This window comes from Nesoenas mayeri (assembly GCF_963082525.1).
Source record: "Nesoenas mayeri genome assembly, chromosome: 4".
NCBI lineage: Eukaryota > Metazoa > Chordata > Aves > Columbiformes > Columbidae > Nesoenas > Nesoenas mayeri.
The window spans coordinates 74,964,314-74,986,981 of NC_137540.1; the positions used below are offsets into that span (position 1 = coordinate 74,964,314).

Below are 22,668 nucleotides of genomic sequence, written 5' to 3' on the forward strand. Positions count from 1 at the left end.
TAGATGGTTTTAATGGTGCAGGAATCGCCTGTTGCTGTTGACTGGGATTGAGAAATTAGTTGAAGGCTGGAGCTGGAGCTCTGAAAGGAAACTCCACGCAAAGCCAATCTCAATGTTCACAATTTTGGTGGCACTTCTTGGGAGAGACACTGAAAAAAAGGTTCAACTGAAATGTAGCCAACAAAGCTGGTTGTGCTCGTTTGGAGACGCCGCTGTCGCTGTATCTGCAGAAATACCCTGATGTACTGGAAAAGGAAGGGAAAAAATGAAGCTATCTGACAGCCATAGCATTTCTCAGACAAACTTCAGTGATAAACTCTAAAGTCTTTGTGCTTTATGGGATGCTATGAAGGACAGTTATCGAATTGTCTCCAAAAATCATACAACCAGCTACCCTCTGTTTGTTATGTCATGACTATCAGTCACTTCTCGAGCTACCATTTGTCATTTTGCATTGTGATCTCCTAACTTACACGGGGACACAGTATCATCACGTGCAGTCCACAAAGGCTTATTCATGACAAAGTGCTACTTGTGGACATAAAGAGTCCTTTCCTTAGAGGAACATATAAATGCCATTTTATCCTATGTGAGCTATAAACACACAATATATTTAATGATCCCTTTATCGCTTACAGGGGCCAAGAAGAGAGAGGCAGCATCTTTTACAGCAAACAATCAGTCTGTAACAAGATTTGAAAGATAAGATGTTGTGATCATAAAGACACGCACAGTAATCAAGTCTCTATTAATTCTATTTATTTCCCCTCCTATCACCCAGTCAAGACTAAACCACCGAAGTCTTGTTATGACCAAGTTCCCTGTAATAGTGTTTTCTTTGCTGACTGAAGCAGGAACTCAAGCAACGCTGCCTAAACATGTACAATTTGTTGAATTGTTCTGCTTCTACTTAAAGAACTGGATGAAGACAGACTTAAAATTACTAGAAACAGCCGAGGATGGACATTAAATATTGTCAAAGACATTTACTGCGACCCACGCTCAAAATGTTCCGCGGCTACTGAGTTATTGACTTGTCTTAGACACAAGGAAAATATAAAATATTGAAAATACTTGCCCCTGAGCAGCAGAATAATGTTTGTGATGTACCGGGGTTTGCTGCCCTGATAACGACTGCTGGAAAGAACAAAGAAATGAACCAAACAAAGGTTAAAATTACAGAATTTCAGTAGCCAAGGAAGTTATTGCCCAAAGTGAACAGCAAACTAGATTGAGGCATCTGAGCAATTCTCAAAATTCTAGTAAGCACCCCTTGGGACTGTTGAGCACAACATTTAAAACCTAAAATAAAGACACCAAAGCCTTCGTTTATATTCCTCTTTTATCACCGAGCTTTCTGACCACTTAATGTCCACATTATCACTGCTGGATGAGCCTCATGTGCCACCTTGTGTAGCAGACAAGAGATTCCAGAGCTCTGCAGCCTGGGGGTCTCCAGCACTCTGGGAAACACTTTCCAACACCCTTACTTACCCCTTCCTATTAATTATAGAATCACTTTGGTTCCAAGAGACCCTCAGGATCATCAAGTCCAACCATAACCTAACTTTCTTCATTCAACCAAAATACTCAGGATTAAAAAGATTAAACATGTGAACAAGCACCTTCTGTGTGAAGAGACCCCTAGTTAGAATTTCACCCTTATTTTCTCCTCAACTTTTCAACCGTGCCTGATGGATCCTGATTGCTCAGCCACACCGTGAAACCCCAGGTCAGACCTGGAGGCATTTAACAGGATAACATCTCTGTCTTCTAGAGCTTCTTTCCTGCAGGTTGGCTGAGCTCAACTGCAATTTATTTAGCAATTCAGCTACTGCGCTGGAAGGAACGGAAAGTTTGTTCATTAGCCTCCTCTAAAGGAAGTGACACTTAAAACAGTCATCGAGCCACTGCAGCCTCCTAATTCCCCATGGGGTATTGGAGTCATTTGGTTCATTTCAACCAGGTTTTAAAGATATTAAATTCCCAGAAATCTAGAAAAAAGATATATTTAAAAGAAAAAGAAATCAAGGGACTGGGCGGCAAAAAAACACTGGAATTAATCCACGTCTGGAAGGAAACTCGCTGTCTGAGTTACTTGTTATGCCAAGCCCCACGGCGCGCAGGATGGGCGATAGACGCGTGATTTAGAGCTCATCTTGCCTCCTTCTGAACTGGGAGACACGGGGAATACTCAGGAGAAAAGCAGAGGGACCAGAAGTTGCTGCTACTGAAGTGTGTGGGCAGGGGAAACGCAGCACACAGATCCAGAGGACGTCAGGGCTGATAGTTGTGCTGGTAGGAAACACCTTGGCCCAAGCACAGGAGGGACTCGGATTAACCAAGATCCCTTATCCAACCTCAGGGTTTACTCTTTGCCTACTACCAGGTATAATTCTCACTTTGTACACTTCTGTAGAATAATTGGTCCCCTGGAAGTTTGTTCAAGTTGCTTTACAAGTTAAAGTCTCAGACCATGCTACACATTCTGATGTTGTAGTATTGACATTCTCCTCATCCATTTTGATTCTGAAATTCAAGGGCCTTCTATTGATGAAAAGGAAACAACAGAATGTTCAGAAGATATAGGATTTTAGGATGGATAACCCCAGAATTAAATGTACATTCTACAATAAGATCTCATGGATATAATCTACATGTGTAATGTATGGAAAAAATTAAAATTGCTTTCTCCTGCCTTCGTGCCCCCAACAGAGGAAAGGAAAAATTGCCTTTTCCTCTTTCAAAACGTTATCAGCAACGCACTCCACTTATACAACCCACACTTTGAATGAATTAAAATAAATCTGCTCATTACAAACTAGAGACACACATTTCCACGCATGTTTAAGTACCCCAGAAAATCCACGCTGAAAGCTGGGGGCTCCGCTCTCCTGGGACGACAGTTATTCAGCACTGGATTGTGCAGAACACCTCGGTCGTCGCCTCCAGAAGCGCATTGCAAAGTTACCACACAACTTGCTAGAGCAGCAGAGAGCGTGAAGCTTGTTCTCGGTTCTTCACCAGCAGCACTGATGCCCAAAATACCCAAAAGCAGCTCTGAAATAAGTTGGCCTCCCTCACTGTATCCAACAAAAGCATTTCAGTTGCACAGAAGCTGTTTTTCTGGCTCGCTCCTGCTAACACACACCTTTGTATGCATAGCTTAGAAATCTTAAATTGTGAAGCACGTCTACGTTTGTATAATTAGAATAATATAATATAACTTTACGCAACAGTTGCAAAATCGGTTGCTGATGTGTCTCACTTTCTGCCCGGCTGGTTACAGCTGTCAGGAGCAGCTCAAATGAGCGTGATGGAACAGGGGTCTGGTTAAGCTGCAAAATCATCTTCCTTAAGCGACACTTGAAGTCAAAGTCCTAGCAAGCTGCTCTACCTGGACACGGTCTGAGCAGAACAGAGCAGACGGGTGCCTTTCAATCTACATTATTTTACAATTCTGTGATAACCAAACTCCTCGTATCAGCCACCAAGCAAGCAACCCCCAAAATTTCTCTTGTGACACCTCCTTCCTTCACGTATGTGCACTTCAACACCTCCCAGACAAGTTTATGGCCAACTTTATCAGCTACGTTTGTCAACAAGTCAAGCAAACAATCTGTCACCCTGGCTGGCAGCAGTAGCAGATTTACTATCAGGAGATTGGGTTTCATTTTGCACTGGACTTGGCCATAGGTGGGTGTTCACTGATGTGTGTGCATTGATGTTTGGAGCAGTTTTCACTTCTGCCGAGCACTGGAAGGAACAAAGCTGGGATGTACGGTTCAAATAACTAAGCGTTACTGCCATTCAAACAAAATGGAGCAACAAAATAAAGCCAAATTAAAAAATGTAGAAAGACAAACGAGAGGCAAAGGGGGTTCTGCTGATCAGAAAACTTGCACAGATCAATCTCAAAGGCAAATCTGTACAAAATTTCCATCTACAAACACCACCAATCCCACCTGCCGTTCTTCCTCCAGACGTATTCTCTCCTCTTCTTTCCGCCTTTCCTCCTCTCTTTTTGACTCAAGTTTTTTCCGTTCTTCTCGTTCTGCTTCTTCAGCCTAAAAAACACCCCAAACCAAAGCCATTACTCTTCCTGAACAGACATTTTCAAACTTCATATTGTGATATGATGGGGGGTTTCTTAATGTCTTCCTAGATGCATGTTCAGAAAGAAACGGTAAAGACAATAATACCAAAATCATTATCATTTAACTCCCCCTACCTTGATCGGTAGCACATTTAACATTGTGGTTTAGAAATTACCCTTCTCACTGGCATTATCTGCATCTCAATGTGGGTTTAAGCCTTGAATGTGCATATGAGCTTATTATTATAGTGATATTATGTAATAAAGTGTTGTGACATTCCATTTCTCCACACTTAAAATTTAGTTAGAATGGACTCTAAGGAGAAAGGTACATTCAAATCTATCATTAACCTGGGCAGAATCTATTAAAGGAAAAGCTCTCTTCAAATCATTTTATAATTTGTTTTTCAACCAAACCTATCAAAGAGATTGTTGGAAGATGGGGAAAAAATATAAAAGGGTGTTTAGTGTGTTGTTTAGAGATTTTTTTTAGATTCAGTCTCTTCAGGATACTTAAGTTTGAAAATATAGTAAGAGAACAAGCAGAAGTCATTCAAATGGAGGATTTGTGGCTTTAAATGTGTCAGAGCAAAGGCCCTAAGCGAGGAATTTATCTGTCTACACGGGAAAATAAACATCAGCATGTTTTAAAATGAAACAAAAGATCCCTTGCTCCGCCAACCGCTACTTATCTAACTTCATTCGACTTTGCTCAGATTTTCCACAACAAAAAAGAGTCTAATTAAACAGAATGAATATGGAAAGTAATGACAAAATGGTTAAAGTGTAGAATGAGTGAGAAAAGGACCGTAATGGAAGTTTATATATAACATAATAAATCAAGTTTATTATCAACTGCCTTATCTGTTCTGGAAAGCAGAAACTGCATGTAAACCTCTCAAAATTGGATTTCACAAGCTTTGTTTGGAACCTCTACGCATTAGAAATGTCAGTAGTTTCCTAAAACCTCTCTTTTAGTAAGACGTGTCAAGTCCGCCCTGCACTCCAGCCTCTGTTAAGCAAAGGCTGTATAAGTTTTATCTACTTCTTGCAAGCCCACGTTCCAAGTTACAGAACAATATAGGACTTGCAAAAAAATATACAGAACAACTAAAAGGAATTAATGTATAACCTGCTGCCATCCACGAGCACATTTCAGAAATTAAGATTCAAAAGGCCCCCTGCTTCCCTGGAATTAACAGCAAATCACTGGGCAAAATGGAAAAAGTGCAACAGTATTTAAGTACTTTTATACACAGATTTGAGCAAGAACAACCAAAAAGTTATAGTGTGTTTGCTCTGCAGACTCGGTCTCTGTTTAAGGGCCAAAATTCAACTAAAATCTGTCTGCACCACAGATTTCAGTGGATTACAGGGTCTACTTTTCATCTCCCCCAATCCATAAACACAATAAACACAGAAAAAGCCATACAAAGTTTTTGCACTCTGAGAGCACATGAAAAACGCCGCTCAGAACTGCCCACGGTTTTGGTCACAGCCCCAGCGATACAACAATGTGATGTGGGCTTGAGTGTATCTTTAAGGGGAGACAGCACTGCAAACCAAGGGAAACATGCAGTAAAAAGCCCACGAGAGTGCCAGAGAACCTCAGGGAAAGAAAACGAGACACGACTTTCCACGGTCCTCTTGGGATACGACATAAAAAGCTCAATTTAAATTTTTAAGAGAAAACCACAACCCTTGTGGCGATGACACTGTCTTTACCTTTCTGGGGTGTCTGTCATCACCAGTTCTTTGCCGAGAGCTGCTATTCAAGCTCTGGTCTGAGCTCTAGACGTGGCAGGAAATTCTTACCTCTCTCTGTGCTTTTCTGGCTTGTTTCTCTTCTAATTTCCTCTGCTTCTTTGCTCCGATTTTCCCAGACACCTGAAATTCTGGCACCTCTTCAGCATCATCTTCCTCTGCAATGTGACATAAGTGACAAATGTTACATCGCCTGTAAAACGTCCCTTCGAGAAACTTCGCTGCTTGCTAGGAAAGCAGCAGCAGATGAAAAGGAGACACACGTACATTTCAGACAAGACCTATTAGATGGAAAAAAGCAAAAAAGAAATCGCACCAGACTGCCAAAGCCACAAAGTAACAAGGCAAACACACGCTCAAGCGAAGCCAGAGGTAAAAATTTACATGATCATTTGGAATAAAGCTTTTCATAAACTTTTTCTGCTTTCCACAATTCAAATTAGACTTTCTTTCATACACAAAATGTGCTAATGGTTGTCGTTAACACCCACCTGCAGAGAATTTCTTCCCAGTTACCTCTAAGCTCAGCACAACAGGCTGAGTTCAAAAGGGGGATTCAGGTGCACGCTACTCACCCACTAGTTCTAGCTTGATATAATATAACCAGCCTTTTGGGAGGAGGAAAACAAAATCCCTGCAATGCAAATCTTGGGCTTGACTGCAACAAAACTACATGTAAATAGCTCCCTCTTGTACGACAGCTGGTTGTTTTTAAAGATGATTTCTGCAACTGTGGAATGGGAAAGCGTCACGCCCAAACGGTGTGCAAATATAATGTATTTCTGCTCACCCAGGGACTAAGACTAAAGAGTTTTTAAAGATTGCTATTTCCTCCCCTTCACCCCAGACCATGAACATTTGGCCACTTTATTTGCCGATCTATAAATTAGTCCTTCATCCTACAACATAAGAGGTGTGGATTGACCTGAACGCTCAAAGAGAAACCACCGGCTCACTTCATGAAACGCTGCACAATATGTAGAGATTCACGCATCTGAATCGGATAACGGAATCAAAATGAAACATCTTTAATGCACGGATCCCTTTTTGGCTGAAATAATTTCCACTTTCAGCACCCACAGTGCTGTTACGCTCGAGGCTGAATGCAGATCCACGCACTTGGAGTCTGCTGGGTAACCTGACAAACAGCACTGCCAGGTCCTGCCGTATTCCTGAAATGCAGCATTGGTTCAGGGAGGGAGAAGGGGAAAACTGTGCAGGGGAAGTTCTTCCATGATTAAGTTTTATCCATCATCACTGGGGGAGAAAAAACAACCAAATCAAACCATTCTCCACTCACACAACCCCCGAGGCCTTGGTTTCTACAACTGGGTTAACAAGAGGAAATCAGAAGATAAACAAGCCAATCATGTTTGATAACCAGAGAGCCTGGCCCCTTTTTTTGGGGAACCCAAAAATCTGCTGTTAAAGGAACATACGGATGAATGAGACCCACCCTTTGTTTCCATGTAGAATTAGGTTTGGAACACTCTTGTTTTACTAATTCCAGAACAGAGTATGGTGCTATGGTTAAGCCACTGAGACACATCATCAGAAATAAATGTAACTGAGAGCTGTGTAGGTGGCTCTCAAATAACAGAGTTGTTTGCAGAATATGGAAGTTAATTTGAGGCAGCCTCGGTGAATTGGGCTTCAGAGAATTACTGGTATCTGACTACTGGGATGATCAAAAGGGTTCCCCCTTCCTACACCGCAAACAAACAGAGCAAAAGGGGCCACTCAGACTTGACATAGTTGCTTCTACAATTTTGCTGAAGCATAAAATAACTGTTTATATTTTAAATACCGGGCCGAGGGGAGTTCCAAACACAACGGGTGAGCAACCCAGCTTCAGCAGTTATTACTCCAAAATTAACAGTTCAATGCTGGTATTATTATCTAGAAAATTATTTCAGGAAAACATCGCAAGTATAAAACACCATCCATGACGTAATTCAAGCTGAGGCTCGGAACGCTTCTCAGATTTCATCTATATTAAGAGCACCTGAGGCAGAGGTCAGGCAGAAGTCTAGCAAAGCTTTTAAAGTCTTTTTCCAGCCCTGGATCAAACATTCCTTTGTTCAGTAGCATTTACTTTCCTCCCCTTTGAAGCATCTGATGTGATCCCTTAAGTCCCACTTCCTCCAAGCATTTTCTAGCGCATGGAGTTAACATCCAACAAAAGGCAGAGGCAGCGGTGCAGCCGCAGCCCGTGATTCAGCAGAGCTTTAAAGGTCAACAACGCACTAAACCTGGCTGCAATAAATATGAGCTAAATAAACCTGAACATGCTGACAAGAATATAAGCACGTGGTAAAAGGATTTACGGAATGAATTGCTTATTAGAGCAGAATAGCTGCATCAAAAGCAGAGTGGATGCTGCACACAGCCAGCAACACTCAATTTAACATAAAGAATCTATAGTTTCAGCAGCTTTTAACAATCACTTTTCACATATTTATAGTTGCCAACACAAGCCCACCTAACAGGGGGTCAGTCCCTGGGAACACGTGCTCCATCAGCTTCTGTGCTTCAAATGGGATGCAAGATGTTCAACTTATTGTGCTCACTTGTGAAGGCAGTTTGTCATCACCCAGATATAAATACTCAGTTGGGGAACCCAATGACATCAGACATCATCGTATAGCTGAAGCTCAAAAAGTAGGTTTGAATGGGAGACCTTATTGTGGCCTTTCTGTACTTAAAAGGGGCTGATAAAGAAGATGAGGACGGACTTTTGAGCAGGGCCTGTTGTGATGGGACAAGGGGTGATGGTTTTAAACTCAAGGAGGGAGATTCAGGCTGGACATGAGGAAGAAATTGTTGTCCCTGAGGGTGGTGAGAGCCTGGCCCAGGTTGGGCAGAGAGGTGGTGGATGAACCATCCCTGGAGACATCCCAGGCCAGGCTGGACGGGGCTCTGAGCAACTTGAGCTGGTGAAGATGTCCCTGCTCATGGCAGGGGGGGCACTGGGGGAGCTGGGAAGGTCCCTTCAACCCAAACTATTCTACAATTCTATGCTGCTCTGCACAATTTGTCTGATGTCTCAAAGCATGGCAGTTCTGTAATGTACATAGGGTGACAGCAAAAGAAGTTCAGTGCTCCAAACTTGACACAAGCAGTTTCTAAGCAGCGATTTTCCCCTGGCAAGAAAAGAAAGTCCTGTTCCCACTTCACGATATGGTGCTGATGAAGAACATCAAACCTCAAGGTGCACAGGACCCTCTTCACCTCAACTGCTTGGATGTGACACGATGGGGCTACTTTCAACCACAGTCACAATTTCGCTAACGTGTCCTGGTCCATGTGTACGGAGTCCAATATAATGATATCAACATTTTCAGAGCTTGCAAAGCATTCCCACCAGTTCTGAGAGACAGAAAGCAGAAATAATCTGACTTACAGAAATGCTTTCACACCACTTTACATATTCTGCTTTACACAAATATGGGTTTTGCTCAGCTAGACAGCTGAGTAGTTTCATGCAACCTTAGCTTTTCCTTAATGTATTGAACATACTGAGAGGCAGGACAACAAGAAACAGTTAATAGTCACACAGATATTTCAATCTCTTGAAATTTACAGAGTACTTTTTAAAAATACTTCCCAATACCATTGGAAAGTGTGCTGGAGTGCAGATGTTCTCTATCAGGACTGGAATTTACCAGCTACTGTGTACAGAATATGCAAAACCTCCAAATGAAAAAACCCGCATCGTATATTTTAGTTGCTGTTGCCATCTACATCAAAGAGTCCGTCTTGCCTTCCATTAAGTTTTGAAAATGACACAAATGGATTCCCATCCATGAAAAAGGATGCAAGCTGCACATGTGGCTACTCACACAAAGTCCTTTAGGCATGGCTAGCTGCTTCAGTTACTATTTAAGTGGTACCTAACAAAAAGAATAAGAGAAAGGGGGAAAAGATGGCAGGCCAAACAAACAGTTCATCCTGAAGGCAGAAGATGTGTTATTAACATGGAATGCATGTGTGACACCAGCCATTGGAAAGGAATCAGTCTGCCTCATCGCAAAGTGTGGACATTCATCATTAACTCAGCCCTGTGCTGGTACAGTTATAACAAATTTTAATACATTATTTTTTAATTTAGTAGCTATCTGGTTTAGGAACCGAACGAGACATTGGCTTATTAATCTCAAGGCACAAAACCATCCTACGCTTAGGACAGAAAAAGGACAAACAAAGGCCATTAGTCCTTTTGAGCAGAACTCAAACGACATGAAGCTTTTTCTCGACTAAAGCCATAAGGCATAACAGAGAAACCACACACCCACCTCTGCCACACACCATCTGCGCTCAAAATGTCTCAAGGGCAGATCCACATCGTGGATACTTTGATAACACTAAAGGCACTTTCTATATGAGTAGCAACAAGTCAAAATTAACTTTTGATTCACTACTTAGGGTTTTAGTAGTTAAAGTTTAACCGTACTAGAAAGGTTTTCCTACTGATTAAGTGTTAACATTATTTCGACTACTACATCAATTAATATAGCTCTATTACCAGCTGTTTCACAAGAACAGGATGGGACCACGTCAGCGTTTTTAAGTTTACACATTTTCCAGATGTTTTGGCCCAGCACAGTATGGGGAGGTGTAAAGCTACACGAGAGGTAGGTGGTCTGCTCAGAAAAAGCGCTTCTTGTTTTGGGACATTTCAGCACAAACACCGTCTTCTCTAAGTCATGCTCAGTATCCGTCACTGAATGGGGATTAAAAGACATTTTAAATCTTATTTCTTGTTAAAACTATCAGAAACACCCATGCAAATGTTTTTTAGATGCAAGATTTGAATGCTGGACTTAGATGCTACACAAAGCAATGACAGGAATTTTTAAATGTCCAAATATTACGGTTTTTTAAACTTCTAAACCCCTTTTTTATTTGTTTTGTGCTTTCCACCTCAGTAGTGATTAACGCTTAGAAAGGAAAACATGAGATTCTGATCTCTAAGTCTTGCCAAGCAAAAGAAGAGAGGAACTATGCTTTAATTTATGTTGGAACTGGTAAGCTCTTGTTATCTTTTTTTTATTTTAGAAGCTAGAGCACTGAAACTGCCAAAAGCTGTTGGCTTTATCAATTCAGCAGAAGTCAATTTAACCCAGTGTTCACTATGCTGGATGTTCCTACACCTGTGCTCAGGTGCACAGGGCTAAAAGCCTGCAGATGTTGGAATATTTACCCTTTCGGAGTTATGTGCTGCTATCAAAAGTAAAGAGCCGGTAGTTTGTTCCAGTCATGAATACAGGCTGTTGAGGGAACTTACTTTCTGTTTGTTACAGAACAAAACAAATATAATAATCCACACAAAGTACCATTTTTGGCAACACTTTTTGCAACAAGTCCAAGAGGTCAGTTGTTTGCAGGATGTGGAAGTGAGCACCTTGGAAAATTAAACCCTTGAAAATATTCCCTGGCAACATATTGGGGCTACTTTGGAGATTGCTAACATTCCTTAGAGAAACCTGTTTCTTTGTAACTGCCCCAAATCATGGTGTGGTGACACCCACCAGTTTCAGCCAACTCAAATGCAATGTCCCCCCAAATCAAGAGCAGCAAGTTTTGGTCCAAGACACCATTCTAAGCAACAGAAAACCTGGATTGCAAAACCTGTGTCCTGCTCACCAACCGAACCACCCTGGAGACGCCTCCCTCTCTCCAGAAACTCTTTGTATTGCATGCTGAGGCAAACAGGTTTTCTCGCTACGTGTTTGTACAAAGCCACTGTGGGAAATAAGGTATAACAGTCCTTCAAGCAAGCAGATGTTTGCCCCGGATCATCATCCTCGTTATTTCTACCACAGTGGGATCAAGACAACATCCCCACAAGTTTCTTGTTGCTTCATTGGAAATTACAGAACTAAAACTTTTATGCAAACATCAAATTGGCCGGGTTGCTTTCTGCTCCAAGAAGCAAAATACGTAGTGTCAAGAGAAGTACCAACCTCCCTGCAGTGTACAAGGCACAATGAGCAAGTGTGGAAGCACAAGCTCAACTCAAGAACTGGACGCCTGCTTTTTCTGCACATGATCAGCAACCCAATAAAAACTCTCAACACAACATGTTGTGATCAATGTCCAAGTGGATGCAGTCAGAGTATCAGTCAGGCAAAAACAAGAGCCACAGACATTCTCTTTGGTCAAGAAAAATAAGATCGAGATTGGAAAATGGTTTAATGCTATTTATTCGCACTATTCATGCCCCAAACAACCCTCAACCAGACTCCAGTTTACACCCTTTCCCTTGCTTAGCTTGCCTGCCCTAAACGACTGACGTCAGAAATCCACACAGAGAGTTTATTTGCATCTTGGCTGCAGCCAGCCCCACAAAGCCACTTCTGTCTGGGTTCAATGGAAATTAAAATGCAACTGAGCTAATTAAGTCTCCTAGCTGGGTTATCAGAAGCAACACAGCCACATGAATACAGAACTCTCCTTCCAGACTCATTTTCCACAGGGAAAGGCATGGGCACGCTGCTATGACGTGCAGAGATGTCCTCTGAGACACACAGAATTTAACAAGTCGCCTAGATTGTGCTGCATAAAAGACTATGACTAGAATTAAGTTGGGCAATATAAACCAACCAAACCCATTTTTCTAAAGCCAGCCTGGAAGTGACGCCGGTAGAACACAGCTTAGGGGGGAGATCTCAAGTCATTTTGAGAATTACTTTGTCACCAATAAAAAACCATCTCCCCAGCAAATCTTTGGTCATCAGAGGATATTAATAGATGCTGATATTCTCATAACCGATGACCTCCTTTGAGTACTCAACTAACCACTGAAAAACATTAGTCAGGCAAACCGAGCCAGTGTAGGCACCCGGCTGGCGGGGCTGCCCCCTCAGCATAGCCCACGTGGAACCCGTGAATAAGGAACCTACCTACGCCGTGTGGGTTACAATTCTGGTAGGAAAGTTGAGGCATTTAGTGCTTCACCGTTTATTTTCTGTCTGTGACAATCTGCAAGTAATTTAGATGCCGTACCCCACGGAGCTAAAGGAAGAATTATAACCTAGTTTAGCTCTGCTGGCAATGGGTGTAGATCTGAGCATTCAAAACAATCATTTACCATCTTTGTCTGTATTAAATGACTCCTTGCAAGTAAATAAGATTAAGATTTCAACCACCAAAGGGACAATTAAAAGTTTTCAAGGTTCTGATCCTTGTGCCACAATTTGTTTTTGTTCCTTTCCCATTACTCTGGGAGAGATTTGAGTACTGGCATAACACAAAAACCAAGCTTATGCAGCAGAAACCGTGGGCTACTATTTTACCCTTGAAGCTTTCTTTGTCATTCTGGAATTGAAATCTGATTGTCAGATGGAAAACAGAAAACCCTCATGCAAACCACAACTCTGAAGCCTGCAAGTGGTGCTTTGAGACCTTTCCTAGAGTCAGCAGAACCGGCTCCTGATGGGCAGAGTATTTTGGTAATAACAGAAGTTCCTACCTGACTCTGCTTCTATGTTTGTAATGATAACACAGATACAGCCAGGGAATCCTTCCCAAGTTCAGGGCTAGAAATCTTGCAGCGATAGGTTGGTGTGACCCACCTCCACCAACCTGTGGCACAAGCCAGAGTGACACAGAGCAGGATTGAGTAACTTTCCCAAAGCTAAACACAGGCCCAGAGTGGAAATTCCACACGCAGAACAGAAATTTGCAAGTAAAACATTTCAGCAAGTTTAACAATATTTTAACAATGAAAAAACAAGAGAAATCCACTTCTGAAGCCTTCTGAAGCAACAAGAACATTTACAAGTCAAGGCTGAAGAAACCAGACTGGCTTGTTTTCAGTGTTGCTGTCTCCGTTGCCAAATCACTTTGTTCTTCAGCCTCAGGTGCCCCAACTGGTCCTGCATTGCCTTCCATGGGAGCCAACTGATTTTTATAACACAAAACTCTGCTGTAGGGATAACTTGCTATTTCAACAGGTTCAAATGGAGTAATTAGACAAAACTGGTCGATCTTGCAATGAAAAAGAAAATGCACATGTCCCCCACATAAAGGAGACAATTCCAAGGGTGATTGCAGACCTATGCTATATGTCCAGGGAGTGGGCTTCAAAATATGTAACACACTCTTTTTTAAGGGGAAAAAAAACCTGTCTTAGAAAAGCTCAGGGCCAGGCTAAAGGCTTTGCAACACAGACACAGCCAGTCCATGGCAAAGCTGGGGGTCTAATCCCAAGTATTATTAATAATAATATGGCCACTGGTCACTCCACACCTCAATGCTCCTCAAGTCTACGCTCAGTCTCCAAAGGCTCCGATGTTACTGCTGTGCAGGGGTGCTCAGGCACTTGGAAAGAGCATCCCAGAATAAGAATAAAAAGCCACACAGAAGCACAAAGCAGAAGCAAAGAGCAAAAAGTTGCTTTAATTTGAAAAAGAAATTTAAAAAGGTAAATAAAACAGGGATGTCATTTCAAAGAAAACCTAATGCAAGAGCCTCAGCTCTTGCATCTGACGTACTGTAAGCCGCAAAAGAATTATTTATAAAGCTCAACAACACAGATTCTTTTATTGCTAAAGTGATAAAGAGACAGAAGTTGTTTGTTTTGACAGCTTCACTGTTGTCCTTCGGCATTCAAACTTTCCCTGTCTGGAGTTTAAGGCAAAAGATATTCAGATTCCATTTTCTTTACAGGATGTTTTCACATGAAAAAGAAATAACCAAGTTGAAAAGTTCAGGCCTGTCAGTGTTTCGTTTGTGAAACCGTTGAATGCAATTAGCTCAAACAGCACGTTTAGCGGCCAACGTGAGTGCAAGATGGTTTCTACAAACAGCAAGATGAGAAAAGCTGAAGAAAATGCAACTAGGCCCTCATTAAGGCATCAAACAGACACGTTCCTACTGTTTCTCACCTTCTGCAGACCAAAAGGACACCCTGATCTCCACTGCAAACTCAAGTAAAGCAAAGCCCACTTTTATCAATACTTAAGCAGAAACCTTAACATTTAACCCACAATTTGAAAGCAGAAGGAATCCAGTTAGGTGAATCATGGTGATGTGGCCGCTTTGATTAGAGATAATAATGTGTGAAGTTTCACCAGAAATGGGAGTGAGGCTTACAGGGTGTAGAAAGATGTTATTTATCACCATATTCTTGTCTATAAGCACAGCACGGAGATGTAGCTACTAACTGTAGATCCAACACAGAACAGAGGACTTGTCAACAACCTGCGGGCAGTAAGACAAAATGCTGCAGTCTGTGGTGATCCCCAGCATACCAGCTTGATTCTGACCACCACCTGGATGGCTTCTCAGAAAGAAAACTCCAGATTTTCCAGAGGTTGCATCAGGGAATTAACACTTCCCAACAATTTGCAAGAAACCAATACTTTACTACAGCTTGTTATTCTACTGCAAGATGCAGATTCTGGTTACCCAAATTTAACCTGCATGGCGAAGCAGGAAATGCAAAAGGCATCTTCTAAGGAGCAAGCGAAGAATACGTTGCGATGCACTGTTGGCACAGCAAACTGCCACAATTCACCACAGAAGCAGGTACACACTTTTAAAGCTAAGCGGTGTCTAGAGATAAGTGATGAAGTATGGAAAGAAGGTGGACAGGGAGCGAGATGACAGTCAAGTTGTAAATGATTCAGTCAGCTACACTGAAAACTTTTCTTCAGGAGCCAACCACACTCCTTCACCAACCTTTATGTCTGCTTTTAAGGTATGTTTCAATGTTTGCAAGATGAACTGAACCAAACGTTACCTTCCACCCAGTCTTCTGCCTGCTGCGCTCTCCTCTGGGCCATCATCCGCGTTCCCATGTTCCTCCGGCGCCTCGGCATCCCGTCTCCCCGCTCCTCATGGGGCCGAGGCCTGGCCACCGCCGCTGCCACATTTTGCTGGTGTTCCTCATCGGCTGGAAAAGAGAAATAGAGGCGATGAGACATTTGCCATCTCTGCTTGCTGCAGTTATCTTTTTGCCAGTCAACTTTTTCGTGCATGGTAAGAGATATGTGCAAAGTTGCTTTGCCATGATTAAGTGGAATCATGCACTGGAACCTTCTTATCTCTGCACAGTGCTCTGTGCAGTGGAAATTTTATTCTGATAGAAGTCTCTTTTGCAATAGTGTAGAGATCATAATAAAGAAAAACATACAGCTGGGTGCTGGTAATGTTATTTGATCTCATAGAACCCACACAAAAACTCTCACAAAATCACCATACCACAAAGACACCACTCTCCAACTGCTCAAAAAAACATTCTTCTTCAATCTAAACTGATAATCTGTTTTCCCTTCTGCCAGGAAACCATTCCCTTCACCTGGTAGGACTAGCAGTCTGAGTTACCAAAAGGCAAGAACCCAGAGGTGCTTCTTTTTCCCTTCTGAAGGATTCAGAAGTGGATTCATCTGAATCCAAACCTCAGAGCATACATGTTTCAGAATGGAATATGTCAATTATTATACCTGAAACAAACTCTGAATAGCAAAGAAGGATTACAAATTCCAGCTGTAACTTCATTCTACCACGCTGTTTTAAACTGCAGGTTTCCCAACAAACACATGGAGGGGAAGACAGAACACCAAAGGTCACTGCAGCTCCTGCTACCATCCTCTCTGCATGTGGTGCAGTTACTAATTAAGATCTGACAAATGAGGAATATCATAACAGAGGAGCAGCTGAGATACAGCATGGGGGGAAGTGACCAGTGGGCTCATTTCAGAAGTTCTCTGTAGAAAATCCTCCCCCAGGTTTTTCTTTGAGACCTCCATGATCCTGTTGCTATCAATTATCATAGTCATGCCAGAACAAACAGATAATGGCAAAATATCACCATCCTTGATACTTGCTTTGCATATTCTGTTGATAAGCGTAACTGATATTTCTGTATGTTGATACTTGCTCATTCCTGCAAAGTATTACCTACTATGTTTTAATTCAGGTAAATATTCAAATGGTCTCACAGAAAGCTGCAAAACTACTCATTTACTTAAATTCAAGACATTTTTTGTGCCTTGCTGGACTATAAGGTGTCCTAGTAGGAGCACAAAATGCTCTCCACACTCCGCCAAGTCTCCAGAACGCTCTGATCCAAACAATGTCTTCCTAAAAAACCCCTCCTATTAGCATATCTGTGATCAGAAAATAAGATTCATTACGACTACATCTACAGGATGATCAAAGGTGTGCTCACAGCTCATCTCAGCATATCTCAACTAGCTTCAAAGCAGCTAATGTTGGTACTGATAACAATACAGCTGCAGCAGCACTGAGCTCACCAGAAGCTGCAACACAGAATAACGTGGAGAAGTGTTTGGCCAACAAAGCCACCACGAATTCAGGATTGCTGCAACACCCTGTCAGCAGTCCCCCAGCAAACCCAGCGCTAACACGCACCGTGACATTTTGAGCTGAGTCACTGCACTATCACACTGCTGTCACCCACTTGTTCTCATCCACCCCTTTTATCTGTAGACCAAACCAGGTCTATAATAAATCACAGGGTGTAGGCTCCAGGGATCTGAAAATTGTGCTTCAAGGCTTGCCCGGTCTTATTTATATTCCCCTGTGCTGGGCACTGGTGAGGCCAAACCTCAAATCTTGGGGGCAGTTTTGGGCCCTGAAGGATGAGAAAGCTCTTGAGGTGCTGGAGCGATTCGAGAGAAGGGAACAGAGCTGGTGAGGGGCTGGAGCACAAGTGTGATGGGAGCGGCTGAGGGACCTGGGGGGTTCAGCTGGAGAACAGGAGCTGAGGGGAGACCTTCTGATCTCTGAACTGCCTGAAAGGAGCTTGGAGCCAGGGGGGGTCGGGCTCTGCTCCCCAGGAACAAGCGCCAGGAGCAGAGGAAACGGCCTCAAGTTGCGCCAGGGGAGGTTGAGGTTGGATGTGGGGACCAATTTCTTCCCCAAAGGGCTGTGGGGCATTGGAACAGGCTGCCCAGGGCAGTGCTGGAGTCACCATCCCTGGAGGGGTTGAACAGACGCAGAGATGACATTCTCAGGACATGGGATAGTGGTGGACTTGCCAGTGCCAGGTTTGTAGTTAGACACAATGATCTAAAGGTATTTTGCAACCTAAACAGTTATATGATAATGCTTATTTTGAATGCTGTCAAACATGCTATAGGAAAGCATTACACTGCAAAGGCAGAGCAGCAGATCACTTATTGGGACACTGCTAAATGCCAGAAATAGTCTGCAAAAGTACTTTCTATACAAATGCAATATTCCTCCTTAACATTGGAGTTCAAACCTCAGCACTCTTGCATGTGAAAGCTTCAGAGTGTCTATCTCAGCAGCTTCCAAAGGTGGTCCTGCATGGTGGAGCAGCTGTGCAGCTCTAGCGCTCATTCATTCTGGGGCTTGTTTTTGGTTCTCGTTGTCCTGCTTAACAGAGACTGTTTTGCATTTTGTGAAAGAGGAATCTATTTATACACCACGTACTCATTTCAAACTGAGGTGCTTAACCCTCACAGAGACAAACGTGTGAACTAAGCTGTCCTGTTCTCTCAATTAAATTCTCTACAGGAGACATGGTAATTCCTCAAAGCTGACTAGTGTTCACAGGGCTCAGAAAGTAGTAAAAGTCCCACCGAACCTGACCCATATCATGGTCAAACACACGAGTTGTTGGACAAGACTTGTCAGATCTCCAAAACGTCAGACAAACAACAGAAGATACCTAGAGACTATGGATTATCATTTAGTAGGAAAAGAGATGCTTTACTACAGCTTTTTTCTTCCTTCCTCCCCTACAGGTTCTGTGTGCAAGATATTCAGCTGGATAGTCATCTGAAAATTATCCATGTTAGTCCTCGCATTTCTTTTCATCCTTTGTGACGGGGAGGAGAAAAGGATCATTTACTCTGCCTGTAACATTTACACCCGGTCAATGATTAGTCTGTTTATTCCAGCATCTAGAAATTTAGCCACGCTCTCTTCCCTCTGATCTGGAAGCACCATAGATTGATCAGAACTGCACACGGAGGGGTGTGACTGCTGGTTTCACAGAATATGGAGGATATACTTAAAAACTCTCTTGCTCTTCTTCTTGGAACTGGATTGACTGTCAGATTTGAGGTCAAGAGTGATTTTCTGCAGGGTCTAGCTCTGTGTATTTTTCACCTCCTCCTGCTGCAGTACAGGGTGTGGTTTGGCCACTGCACTTATCTGAATACATCTCTTCATTTTCCTGTAGAGATCTCAGGCAAAAGTGGCACCCGAGGCTAGCCAGTTCAAGCAGAGATTAGTCACACAAGGACTAATTAGACTTGGTATAAAGCCATCTGAGTGAAAGTTAATGACAAACATTATATAGGTAAGACAAGCTGATCCAAGAGTTGCTCGATGGTTTGCAGAATAGCAGGCCAGATGAAATTAATTAGATAAAGCCCTCAAATTAAGAGGAAATACAAACAAAAAATTAAACAGATGTCTGGATAACAGACAGGGGTTTAGGTTGTATTTTAAGTCGGGCATTCTCCAGTTTCCAACTCAGCCTTTCAAAAACTAGTCAATCCCTTTCTCTTGGGGCCAGCAGGTTTACTGCTGTGCTGAGACAGCAGCTCTACCTCTGCGTTTTCAGAAACATCAGCACAGCACAGAAGCAGCAACGGGGATTATTTCACCTGACTTGTCAGCCAGTGCACAGCACAACTGTGAGACTCTGGTTGTACCACCTCCTTCCCAAAGAGGAACAGCAGAGCTCTGAGAGAAGAGCTCTTTCCTAAACTGGATGTGGAGCACAGCTTTTATACCATTACAAAACCTTTCAGAGCCCAGACTTCTTAGGACCTAATTTTACATCCCCTAAGGTTGAAATCTGCTCCTTTGCAACTTTTCACTTGCTCAGAGCAAAGATATTTTCTCTCAAGAAGCCTATCACAGCAGATTAGCTTCAGTTATATCAGATAACCAAGTCCATCAGGGTAACACCTGGCCTGGCAAGTTTTGAGGCAGTCCAACCAGACACAGCTACTAGTTTGTGAGCACTGATGTGGGGAGAGCTCCACCTACCACGCTCTCACACAGTGGTGGTGTTTCCCACCACACCGGCAGCATCCAGCAGCTTCTCCCTTCACACTGACCTAACCTGTGAAATTCAAGGAGAAAGAGATTCAAAATGCAACAGGCAGAAAGGCGTTGGGCTTCCCCGAGGAGCTGCTTTTGCCTAGCACAGCTTATCACATCAGGGCTTGTTCACAAATAGATACGCCAACCATCTGTAAAAGTCAGTAATGTTATGTTTTTCTCAGCAGAACAAGTCCAGGCATGATCTTGCTGGAAACACTGTGCTGCTCCAAATGACCTTTCAAAGGAAATCCAAAGTTACGGGATTTACTTCTTGTGATCCTTCGTCAGCTAAAGCAGGCAAGTCTTGAACAATTTTAAAATTCCCCAAAAGAGAGCATGAAGAAAAGCTGCTGCCCAAATCCCCAGACATTTAAAAAAAACCAAAAGGTCAGAGCAACCAACCAGTTCTGTAGGTCAGAGACCCTGGTTTCAAATCCTTTCCATGATACAAGATTTCCTTGCAGAATTGTAGCAGCTTCCATTTTCCACAAAAGAAAAGGAAAGCAAATCCCCATCTACGACTGAATTTTGACAATAATACACCACAGCCCAAATGGTTTTAAACAATAATTTCTGCTGTATAACAACAACAAAGTCATTCCCCCAATCTGAAATGCTGTAAAGGGGTTTATAATGACAGAAATCAGCATATTAAGGTAGGAATTGTCTTAAAATCACAATAAGAAAAAGCAAGACCAATGTGGAAGTGTCAAAAAGATGCCACTGAAAGAGATGCTTCAAAGTAATTTAATTATCCTGAATGTAAACTAAATTTAACCAAGCTGCTCAAAACCAGTATCAAAGCTTTTTGAGAACTCAGACCATTTAAAACAAATGTTCGGGCTTCAAGTTAGTTAGAATTTTGTACACTTAAAAGAAAAATAAATCCTCCCAAGCTCCATAGCCCCTTTTTCACCTACGTCATGATACAAGTCAAGCTCAGGAAATTATGTATTTCCAGCAGTCTCATTTCTCTAGGACATGCACCACTCACTTTTACCAAAAGCTCAGTTGTAACTAACTAGAAATCTGACAAAATGTCATCAGTTTCCAGGCTGTTGAGAAAGGAAGATTTAGACCATGTCTATACAAGGAAAAGCAAGAGAAAAATATGTTGGAAAACTTAAAAGCAATTTTGGCTGATAATAATTAACACAAAGTCCTTACCAGTACACACTTGTGAACTGGCAGGACTGTGTTTAGATTATAGAGTTTTGTTCTGTCTTAAAACAAAAGTCAAAGCTACAATCCCCTCAAATACAAACAAACAAAACAATAAAAGCCGAGCCCTAAAACATGGAACTGCTGTTGTTTTACTGACAAAGGGTTCAGTGATCGCCCTGGCTAAACATCTGAATGTGACACCCTTGGAAAACACAAGAAGGCTGAGAAGCTCAAAGCCACATCTGACTTCTTCCCAAATATTCAATTTGCACCCACACAAGGTCAATTCCGTAATGGTTTGATGCTTCCACAGCCGCTGGTCAGCAATAAAACAGAGAGGCTGAAAGACTCCAGTGCTGGATCATCCTCCTGCTCCCAGAACGGGACTGCGCAACACCCCACCTCAACCTGGCCCAGTTCACAACCTCCTCCAGCATCAGGCGAGGTGGAAACAGGGCAAAAGCGGGAGTTTTCTGGGAAATTAAGGTAAAACAGGCCTCATGTGTGACAGGAGCGTTAACCAGGGAGGCCCAGGGGTCCCGTCAGCCCGGCTGGGCCGTTCCCTCCCGCGGGGGGTTCCACTCGCCGTTGGCAGGAGGAGCCTCAGGGACACCTGGCCAGACACCAACCCCCCGGCTGCCAGCCACCCTGGGGCCCCCTCGGGGAACCAGGCCCCGGCCGGCTGCTGGAGGCCTCCCCGGGGCCTGGCGGGAAGGGCAGAAAGCCAGGGATCCCCGGGGAAGCAGCGGGACCCCCTACCATGGCGAGTCCCTCACCAGGGGAAGGCCTGAGGCGGTGCCCCCTCCCACCCCGTTTCCATGGAGACGCCCCCGCAGGCCTCCGCCGAAGGGCAGCGGCGTGGCGGGGAGCAGCCCCGGCCGGGCCGTGACCCACCTGCCCTCGCCTGGCCGCGGAGGCGGGTGGCGAAGAAGAGAAGAACGGCGAGAATGGCGGCGGCCACGGCGAGCAGCACGGCGTCCATGGCCGCGGCTCCCGCAGCGCCGGCCCCGGCCCGCCCGCGCCGGCCGGCACCCTCCGCCCCGCCGCAAGGCCCCCGAGCGCGGGCTGCCCTGCTTGTGCCTGCAGCGGGGCGACGCGGCCGGGCCGGCGCAGCGCTGGGCAGCCCGCGCGGGGAGGGGGCCTGGCGGCGAGGAGGGGCTGTGAGGGAGCGCGGAGCGGGGACCCGGCCGGTGCTGAACCCGGAGGGATGAATTAAAAACTGTGGGGAAAACCGGCCCCAGCAGGGCCTGGCCGTGGGGGCGGCGGCTGGTGTCTTCCTCAGCAGCACCGCGGCGTGGCCCACGCGTGATCTGCAGGCCCAGGGAGCACAGGACACACATGGACCTGCTGGAGAGGGGCCAGAGGAGCCCCAGAAATGATCCGAGGCTGGAACAGCTCTGCTGGGGACAGGCTGAGAGAGCTGGGGTGTTCAGCTGGAGAAGAGAAGCTCCGAGGTGACTTTATTGCAGCCTTTATGGACTTAAAAGGGTCGATAAGAAAGATGGGGACAGACTTTTCAGCAGGGCCTGTTGTGATAGGACAAGGCGTGAAGGTTTTAAACTAAAGGAGGGAGATTCAGGCTGGAC

The 22,668-nt window shown here is 43.8% G+C and overlaps 1 protein-coding gene across 2 annotated transcripts in view; it reads right to left on the reverse strand.

Moving 5' to 3' along the window:
* Window positions 1–22,275, reverse strand: part of DDRGK1 (DDRGK domain containing 1) — a 39,628-nt gene extending 17,353 nt beyond the window's left edge. For both annotated transcript variants that reach the window (XM_080343619.1, XM_080343618.1), the window contains exons 1-4: window positions 21,977–22,275; window positions 15,609–15,761; window positions 5,912–6,018; window positions 3,966–4,067 (exon numbers count right to left, since the gene is read on the reverse strand). In XM_080343619.1, the coding sequence (XP_080199745.1) occupies window positions 3,966–4,067; window positions 5,912–6,018; window positions 15,609–15,761; window positions 21,977–22,064 (450 nt within the window). In that variant the 5' untranslated portion in view covers window positions 22,065–22,275. The remainder of the gene's footprint in view (window positions 1–3,965; window positions 4,068–5,911; window positions 6,019–15,608; window positions 15,762–21,976) is intronic.
* Between the last annotated feature and the right edge of the window lie 393 nt (window positions 22,276–22,668).